The 10,290-nt window shown below is 34.1% G+C and overlaps 2 protein-coding genes across 2 annotated transcripts; both read left to right on the forward strand.

Annotated features, from left to right (window-relative positions):
* The first annotated feature begins 363 nt into the window (after window positions 1-363).
* On the forward strand, window positions 364-792 carry LOC145075588 (uncharacterized). Its single transcript, XM_079021782.1, has one exon. It carries the CDS (start codon window positions 364-366, stop codon window positions 790-792), a length of 429 nt encoding a protein of 142 aa, XP_078877908.1.
* A 1,031-nt stretch (window positions 793-1,823) lies between these two features.
* Window positions 1,824-2,300, forward strand: LOC145075589 (uncharacterized). The gene has a single exon (XM_079021783.1). It carries the CDS (start codon window positions 1,824-1,826, stop codon window positions 2,298-2,300), a length of 477 nt encoding a protein of 158 aa, XP_078877909.1.
* The last annotated feature ends 7,990 nt before the right edge of the window (window positions 2,301-10,290 follow it).

Genomic DNA, 10,290 nt, shown 5'->3' on the forward strand with positions numbered 1-10,290 from the left:
AGAAAGTATTGCCCAAAATTAAGAGGTCAGGGAGGTGCTGCTGGAGGCAGAGCATTTGTTATCAGATCGATGGAAGTCGTCGAAGATCCGACGGTAATGACGGGTACGTTCCTAATCAATAAATTATATGCAAATATTCTTTTTGTTACCAGCGCCGATAGAAGCTATATTACTCCTGAATTTAGAAAGTTATTAGACCACCCCTCTAGTAAACTTAGGGAAGCCTATAGGGTAGAAATGGCTAACGGCTAAGTCGGTAGTATTAGAGAAATACTTAGGAACTATACCTTAACTCTAAATTCTCATCCCTTTCTCATCGACCTTATGCCAATGATCATTGGAAGTTTCGACATCATTATCGGCATGGACTGGGTATACGCTAACCATGTCGAGGTGCTTTGCTTCGATAAGGCCCTACTTCTACCCTTATCCAATGGAAAATCAGTGATCATCTTCGGCAACAAGCCTAATAGAAGCCTTAGGTTCATCTCGTGCATGAAGGCTGGGAAATACTTGCAGAAAACTTATTTCGCCTTCTCAACTCATATTGTCGATATGAATGACAATAAGAAGAAAATGATTAAGGAAGTACCTCGGGTGTACGAATTCCCAGATGCATTCCCTAAAGATCTACCCATTCTACCACCAGTTCACCAAGTAGAGTTTAGGATTGATCTAGTCCCAGGAGCTGCCCCAATAGCAAATTCTCCTTATAGACTGGCACCCTCTGAGATGCATGAGCTCTCTATCCAACTACAAGAACTTCTTGACAAGGGTTTCATCAGACCATGATTTTCGCCTTGGGAAGCACCCATTTTATTTTTCAAGAAGAAGGACGGATCTTTCTGAATCTGCATAGACTACACAGAGCTAAATAAGTTGACCATTAAGAATAGACATCTGATACCCCGAATAGATGATCTCTTTGATTAATTGCAAGGATCCAGTTACTTCTATAAGATCAACTTAATATCAGGATATCATCAACTTTGAGTCATGGAAGAGGACATTCCAAAGACTACATTCCGAACAAGCTACGATTTATACGAGTTCTTGGTCATGCCTTTCGGATTGACCAATGACCTGGAAGTCTTAAAGGATCTTATGAATCAATTGTGTAAACCCTACTTGGATAAATTTGTGTTTGTATTCATCGATGATATTCTGGTATACTCACGAACCAAGGAAGAGCATGGGCAACACCTTCAAGTAATCTTAGAGTTATTAAGGAAAGAAAAGTTATATGCCAAATTTTCTAAGTGCAAATTTTGGTTAAGAGATGTACACTTTATTGGGCATGTGGTGAGCAGTAAAGGATTTCATGTCGACCCTTCTAATAGAAGCGGTCAAGAATTGGGAAGCGCCCAAGACACCAACAGAAGTGCGTCAATTTCTAGGACTGACTAACTACTACCGAAGATTTATAGTGAATTTCTATCGTATAGCCAAACCCCTCACAATGTTAACCCAAAAGGAAGTAAAATTCATTTGGGAAGACAGGCACGAAGTAGCTTTCCAAAAGCTGAAGTATTGTTGTATGGTGCACTAATACTATCTATTCCATAAGGCAATGATGACTTGTGGTATACTGTAATGTGTCACACTAAGGAATGGGATGTGTATTAATGCAAAGGGAGAAGGGCATAGCCTACTCCTCATGACAACTTAAGGTGCATGAGAACAACTACACTACCCACGACCTAGAGTTAGGAGCGGTAGTTTTTTCCCTGAAGATCTAGCGTCATTACCTCTACGAAACAAAGTATATGGTATACATGGATCACAAGATTCTGTAGAACATCTTCAGTCAGAAGGAACTCAATATGAGGCAAAGAAGATGCTTAGAGTTGTTGAACAACTATGATTATGAGATTTGCTACCACCCAGGAAAGGCTAATGTCATAGCTGACACTTTAAGCCGTAAGGAAAAACTGAAATCTCAACGACTGAAAGACCTTACAATGACTGTTCAGTCAAATCTAATATCCCAGATAAATAGTGCTCAGCTCGAGGCTTTAACGGAAAGAAACGTTAAAGAACAAAGCCTCATAGGTATGGAAAGACAACTCAAAGTAAATGATGATGAAACGAGATATTGCATGAACCGAGTATGGGTTCCGAAATACGGAGGAGTCAAGGAACCAGTCTTAGATGAAGCTCATAATACTAGGTATTCCATTCATCTAGGAGCGGACAAGATGTATCTAGATCCGAAGGCCCATTATTGGTGGTCGAACATGAAGGTTGAAATTACAACCTACGTCAGCAAGTGCCTAACATGTTCGAAGGTTAAGGCATAACATCAATGACCTTCAGGATTATTACCGCAAAAAGATATTCCCGAGTGGAAGTGGGAGCATATTGCAATGGACTTTGTCACCAAGTTACCAAAGACTATGGCAAGTTATGACACTATATGGGTAGTTGTCGATAGATTAACCAGAACATACCTTATAGAGATTGTCAAATTACATGGGGTACACTGTCCTTTATCTCTGACAAAGATATTAGGTTTACGTCTTGTTTCTAGCGGAGCATGCAAAAATCCCTTGGTACGCGCCTAGATATAAGTATAGCTTATCATCCATAAACCGATGGTCAAAGTGAAGGGACCATTAAAATGTTGGAAGATATGATCTGAGCATGTGTGATAGATTTTGGGAATGCATGGGATACTCACATACCCCTGGTTGAGTTTTCATACAACAAAAGCTATCACATGAGCATCAAAGCAGCGTCGTTTGAAGCATTATATGGTCAGAAATGTCGTTCTCCCATTTGTTGGATGGAAGTTGGCGACAACTAACTATACAAGAAGTTCATAGGGGATACTTTATGATTAGGCCTAAAGATCATCCACAAGATGATAGAGAAGATAGTGCAGATAAGAGAATGCGTGAAGGAAACACGTGATCAACAAAAAAACGCTACGCCGATGTGAGGCATAAACCCCTAGAATTCCAAGTGGGAGACAGCGTGATGCTTAAAGTATCTGCTTGGAAAGGAGTTATAAGGTTTGGAAGCGAGGTAAACTAAACCCAAGATGCATAGGACCATTCAGTATCCTTGAAAGGATTGGTCTGATTGCGTATCGACTAATATTACCTCTAGAGCTTAATAACGTGAACGACGTCTTTCACATGTCAAATCTTAAGAAATGCCTTTCTAACGATATGCTCGTCATTCCACTTGAGGAAATTCAGGTTAACCCTGAGCTGAAATTCATTGGAGAACTTGTCAAAATAATCGATAGAGAGGTTAAACGAATCAAGCACAGTCGGATTCCCAAGTTTAAGGTACGAGGGAACACTAAGTGAGGGCCATAGTATACACGAAAAGAGAAGACCAAATGAAGAACAAGTGACCTCACTTGTTCTAAAAGAAATCCATCGACAAGGTAAAACTTCGGGACGAAATTTCCTAAACAGGGGGAGACTATACCCTGAGAAATTTTGTCACTAGTCACCGTTAGTAAATAATAGGAAAATAAATGCAATAGAAAGTTTTGTAATATTCTATTTTTAAGATAATAAGAATCAAATATTTTGTTACATTTATTTGATAAAAATCGTCCATTAGGCTCTAAAAATTAGCGATAAAAAAGTTGTGACATTATTTGATTCGATTAACATACTTGGATAGTACTTTTTAACATTATCTCAATGATATAAGATTCGTAAAAATCTGACTCCCAATGAGAGAGTTATGGATTTTATAAAAATAGAAATCAGTCACGTAGTTAAAATTAATTACGTCGAAACGGTAATTAGAGGTTGGTTGAGTTTTGACTAAAAGTGCAAAAAGAAGTTTCATAGTACTCCTCGAGATATAAACATTAGGAAAAATTTTGTCGAAAATGGGATCCATATGAATAAGTTATGATTTTTATAAAAGCATTAAATCTTACCCCCGTTGGGATCAAAAATAAAAGTCAAAACCGGCCAAAACATCCAAAAGGAAAGTTATAGTACCCATTGAGATCGATACATAGATCTAGAGAGGGTCTAGATTAGAGCACACATGAGGAAATAATGATTTTTGAAAAATCTTTACTTGTGTGTCATGTGTGTGCCATCGTGCACTGCGCACCTAACACCAGATTCGAATAGATTGTGAGTGACGTGGCTGAGTAGGGTGGGGACACGTAGCAACTTCTTGTGGAGCCATGGTGTTCGAATGCACGTTGCGCATAGGAAAGGCGTGACGCATTCCCCCAAAACTCGACTATAAATAGAGGGTTGTGCCAATCAATCCAGCACACCTTCCAAACATTCCTCTCTTTCTCTTTGGTCTGTGTGTTACCTCGTGGAGCGGTCCCCGGAGTTTCGAGCTCGTGTCTACCCTACATTAGAGGTTTCAAACCCTCGAGTGAGTTCACGACCACTATTTTACTATTTTAATAGGTTTTCACAGGGGAATACATGCTCAACAAATGATTTTACAAAAATATTTATTTTATAAATATTAAGTCATTTTATAATAAGTTAGATGCCTTAGGATAGTATAATTGTAGATATTATGCCTAGATTTAAGCTATGATATGTGTCTAAAGGATATGATGCCCGATAATCTAGGAGTAGGTATTACCTAGATGTTATAATAGCCAAATCCTTAGGAAACCTTAGTACCTAAGAGTTATGCTAGAAAAGATTTAGAATATGCATTGTACTTAGTTGTTACACTGCTCAAATATCTTGTTAAAATAACCATCATTAGGGTATAATGGTATGTATATATATATATATATATATATAGAAATCATTTGATGATATATACCTGGGAGGGGTGTATACAAAGATAGTATGATGTGTGTGTGTGTGTATATATATATATATATATAGACACACACATATATGTATAGGGTAATTATGATAATGATAAAAGAGTCAAGATTAGTGAGTTGATAATTCTTTCAAAGGCCTTGATTAAATTCAGCATTTGCCCAAAACCTATATTCATTAATCCCGGTCCTGGAAGCATCGATTATAAGGACTCACGGTAATACATTAGATTACCTTGGAGTATAGTCGGTTATAGGGGCTCACGTTAATACATTAAAAACTGTCTTAGAGCTTAGATGACCATTATGCATGCCTGGTATGGTAACTAAAATAAGTTAGGGTCGTTAGATATACTGAAAAAATAGTAATTTAAAATTTATAAAAGATCCCCAAGAAAGATAGAAGGTTTGGTAAATAAATAAGAAAGGTTTTCACAAAAGAAAAACATTCTTAAAAGAAATTAAAAAGTAAAAACTCGTGCACTCACCAACATTATGTTGACTTTCAAAATACATGTATTCTCAAGAAGAGGAGTATGAAAGAGTGTCCCCCAAGTATGAAGGAAGTTTGATAGGAAACCGTTAAAGTTTAGTATTGTGATTTTAGAAGTATGTGTTTGTTCCTAAAACAATGTAATCTTTCAAAAATCAATACTAAATAAATATTTAAAATATACATTTGTGTTTGATTGTAACTGTTGCTGAGATCCACTTATCCCTAAGCCACACCGCCTCGTGTTTCTGCCAACGGTTGTGCAAGATGTGACATATATATATATATATATATATATATATATATATATATATATATATATATATATATATATATATATATATATATATTTTGTTAAAACTCGTGTAATATATAGTTTAAGACTTAAAAATAGCATAAATAATTCACGGTAAGTGATTTCCTATGCGGGTTGATTGAGAGAAAAAATTAAATTAAAATGAGTAACATTAAATATTAATAAAATGACAGTTCCTAATAAGATTTGACTGAAATTGAAAATAACTAGATACTATGTCTTCGTCTAGTAATTAAGGACAATTCCACAACTCAATGTCACTACAATCACAAACATAAGAATATAACGACCAAGCTTGTGTGTTCTATGGATTGAACCAATGATACGCGTCCAACTATCGACCTAGCTAGTAAACCCCTTCATCTTGTTGTTTAGATATATCTGTACATAATGTAAAGTAGTTTACAAATAAAATTAAATATTATAAACATTTAAAAAGTTTCAAATAAGAAACTCCAGGAACATAGAGAGAAATTTTTACAGTGTACTTCTTTATATTATACGAAGGTATTATTTGGATCAAGTGTTTGTCTAAATAAAATACTTTTAAACGAAATGATGAAAGTTGATTTTGATGCAAGGCCAACAATCAAATGATAACGACACTTTTGATAAATAAAATGCTTTTTAATAGAAAATCTATAAAAATTTAATAGAATAGATAAGTTAATAAATAAGTTGAATATGTATCATTGGAATAAAGATTATATAATAGGATTCAAGATAACAGACTTAACATACGATAGTATAATAGGATTCAAGATAATAGATTTAAAATTTGTTAGATTATAATTATTTTTTTATAAAAAGAGACCCTCAATGAAATTTCACTTCCCTGCGGTCTATGTCATCAGCCACCTTGCATAACTCCTCCTCTCCATACCTTATAGCCATTAGGTCCACCACTCTCGGTTGGTAACCTTGAAGCGGACACTTTTAGCAATATTAGAAATAAAAATGAGGGTCGGCTTTATTAAAAGAAAAAGGGATGGTTTTTTTCACAGAAATGACAAATTATATAGTCATCCTTTTTACCATTTTCTCTTTAACCATTATAAAATAGTTAATCGTAAATCATGATAATAGCAAATATTAATGAGGTATTAAAAAAATTAGAGTTGCTTTCATAAGTGGACATATTTAAGGGTCTCAATGAGATTTCTTGTATTAATATGTTTTGTACAGTTTAATATTGGACACATGTAAAGATTTCAATGACATCTCTTGTAATAATATGTTTTGTATAAGTTACTTTTTTATTGCTACGTTAAAAAATTTAGCAGTTAGTATATAAATTATCAAAATAGGACAAGGGTATAAAATAAAACCATTAGTAAAAGTGGTTGAATGAAACTTGTTACCTTTTGGTAATAAACAATGTAATACATGTAAGATCTGACTAATTCAAAGTCTTCTGACTGAATCTACATCTATTGAAACCATGTTGTTTGATTTTGCGTTTGATTGACTATGTTGGCTATTTAAAATGACTATTTTACCCTTTTATTTTATTTTATTTTTTGTCAAATAAAAAATATTCATTCTTTAGTAAAATTATAGTTTCTATTGTGATATTCAAATTGTGACAGTAATAACCTACATTACCATTTAGTATAGGTTTTTAAAAGAAACTAGCTAAAAAACTAATGTACATTGCTATGTAGTGAATGTATGAAAAAGAAAAAAAGAAAGTACATTGCATCTTTAATAGGTATTTTTATTAATTTCTTTGCAATAAACTACATAACAAATCCGTCATACAATTTGCTCCATAATTCCATCTTTAAGAGCATTTAATAGCCTTTTTTTGCATCATAATTCCATCTTAACTTTATATCTCCTACTTGCATCATAATTCTATCTGTAATAGTCTTTTCCACCCTTCTCTTGCATCACCAGAACCTATTCACTATAATTTTGTGGAAATATCATTATAGCATGGAAGAAACCCTATTCACTAACAAAACACATCCACAAATCAGAATTGAGAGGTTTTGTTTTCATACCAAGATCATAGAACATTACAACAAATTCTAATTTCATACCAACAATTCAACAAGTTCTAATTTTATACAAAGATCATACAAGCTTGCAACAATTTCTGATTTCATACCAACATTTCACCAAATTCCAATTTCATACCATGATCATACAATGCGATTTCATACATCATACAAATTAGGATTTCATACACATGGAAATTCTGATTTCATATACATAAATTATGATTTCATAAACATATAATCTGATTTCATACATCATATAAATTATGATTCATACACATAGAAATTCTAATTTCATACACGTAAATTTTGATTTTATAAATATATAATTTGATTTCATACACATAAATTCTGATTTCATAAACATATAATCTAATATCATCCATAAAACATATACATATAGCAGCACAAACATCAGTTTTTCAACTGATTTCAAAGAAAAAAACGAAGCGAGTACTAACCTGTTGTGGAGGATGTTGTTGGCGACAGAAGAGGTTGAGAAGGCATCGTCAAACTTGCCAGAGGGAAATCCTAATTTCAAGCTTCTATATAGAAGAATGACAGAATGAAGAGGCGACGTTGCTGATGTGCTGTTTGGTTTGCAGAATGTTTCTAAAGAAATTGGAAAAGGAATTTGTCAGGAATTTGAATCCAGTTCCATATACTATTTGGTTTGCAAGAAATGGAATTGGAATTAATTCCATATTTTCTTTTGGTTGATAGGAAATGCAATTGAAATCTATGTAAAATGACAAATTTGCCTGTTTTTGTTTGTTATGCTTAATTCTACTTTGTTTTCTATCTTACATGTAAAGACATATATATATATATATATATATATATATATATATATATATATATATATATATATATACACACACACACGATGATTCATTTATACAATGATTTTGTTGTCATTCACTAAAATTGTCATAGAAGTGGTTTTTTTTCTTAATTTACTTAAAATTGAATCATGAAGATGTTTATTTGGGAATTTTTTTCTTGTGAATCATCAAATAATTCATTTTGTTTGTTCACTAAAAAAATATGTACAAAAAAACTTTTTATCTTCCTACCAAAATTTTCTTTCTTATTTGATCTTGACTATATATATATATATATATATATATATATATATATATATATATATATATATAGAGAGAGAGAGAGAGAGTTAGGTTCAAATGTTTCTACTATCTATTGGGTGCACGTAGGATTGATTCTAAACCAATCATTTTAGTTATTTTAAGAATGTAATTAATGCATATTAAATGCTGAAGATTTAATTAATACTCATTATATCTTCAACATTTAATATGCATTAATTACTTTCTTAAAATAACTAAAATGATCGGTCCATAATCAATTTTACATGTACACAATATAAAGTTAGAACACAATAACCTAACCCTATATATATATATATATATATATATATATATATATATATATATATATAAACTATCAAAATAGTAAATTTTGATTTTATTAATTAAGCATTCATGTCGGTGGAAAGTGGAAAGTGGTGGGTGGTTGCGGCGGCGGTGGAAGTGGTGGTGGTAATAGTGGTGGTGGTGGTGGTGGTGGTGGCGATGGAGGTGGTGGTGACGGTGACGGTGACGGTAGATGGTGGTTATGGTAATTGGTGGTGGCAGTGGCAGTGGCAGTAGGTTGGTGGTGTTGGCGCTGGTTGTAGTGGGTGGTGGTAGAAGTGGTGGTAGTAGCGGTAGGTGGGTGGTGGTGGCAATAGCTAGTGTTGGTGGTGGTGGGTAGTAGGGGTGGTGGTGGTGGTGGTGGTTTTAGGTTGTGGTGGTGGTGGTGGCAATGGTAGGTTATAATGGTGGTGGTAGGTTGTGGTGGTGGTGGTAGTGGTGGTGGCGATAATGGTAGGTGGGTGGTGATGGCAGTGTACCAAACGCCCCGATGCGTGTTTTTCTTTTAGGTCACGGAGGGCACAAAGGGGCATGTATGTCTTTCTTTTGAGCCAACCACATTTTTGAGTTTGACCGAGAAGGAGTTGGCACCGAAGTCTGTCATTTTATGGCTTTAGCAAACGGGTTGACCAGACCGAGTCAACTAAAATTGCTACTGGACCGGTCATATTACTATCAAACGGAGCCTAAATAACGCATTTGGCCTAGCAAAAAGAATGGCCCTTTCAATTGAGATGTTAGGAGTTCAAATATGATTTGATACATAGAGGTAATTAGAGAAAAAAAAATTGTACAACAAATATTATATCTTGGTTGGAAAATGTTTTTACACCCACTTGGTTACATCAACGAGGCTATAAAAAGTATGTTGCTTTAAATAGTACTAGGGATTGGCCTAATGGAAGTTGTTAATATGTGAGTTTAACCCTTTAAAAAGTTACACACAAGTATGTTTTCCATGTTTTACATATAAAAATATATGGCTAAGAAATATACCAATTTCGTTTCCTCTTTTGATTGATTTTAACAAAATAACCAGCCCCTTTAACACTTTGGGAAAACAAAAATAAAGTGATACAAGGAATTAATGTGGTTCAGTCGATGTGGCCTACATCCATGGGCAGAAACCATATAACTTTGCTATTACCAAACTGTGTCAAAAGCGATTGCAATTGAATCCCTAACTACAAATACTTATAACCATTGACCCTCGCAATTATATAGGGTCGGGCCCATATACAAGTAAATTCGAAAATCTTCCAAAT

Source organism: Lactuca serriola, chromosome 9 (assembly GCF_051521515.1).
Source record: "Lactuca serriola cultivar US96UC23 chromosome 9, Lser_US96UC23_V15, whole genome shotgun sequence".
NCBI lineage: Eukaryota > Viridiplantae > Streptophyta > Magnoliopsida > Asterales > Asteraceae > Lactuca > Lactuca serriola.

Coding starts and splice junctions, on each gene's coding strand:
- LOC145075588 (XM_079021782.1), top strand. CDS start 364: ATGGACTGGGTATACGCTAACCATGTCGAGGTGCTTTGCTTCGATAAG.
- LOC145075589 (XM_079021783.1), top strand. CDS start 1,824: ATGAGGCAAAGAAGATGCTTAGAGTTGTTGAACAACTATGATTATGAG.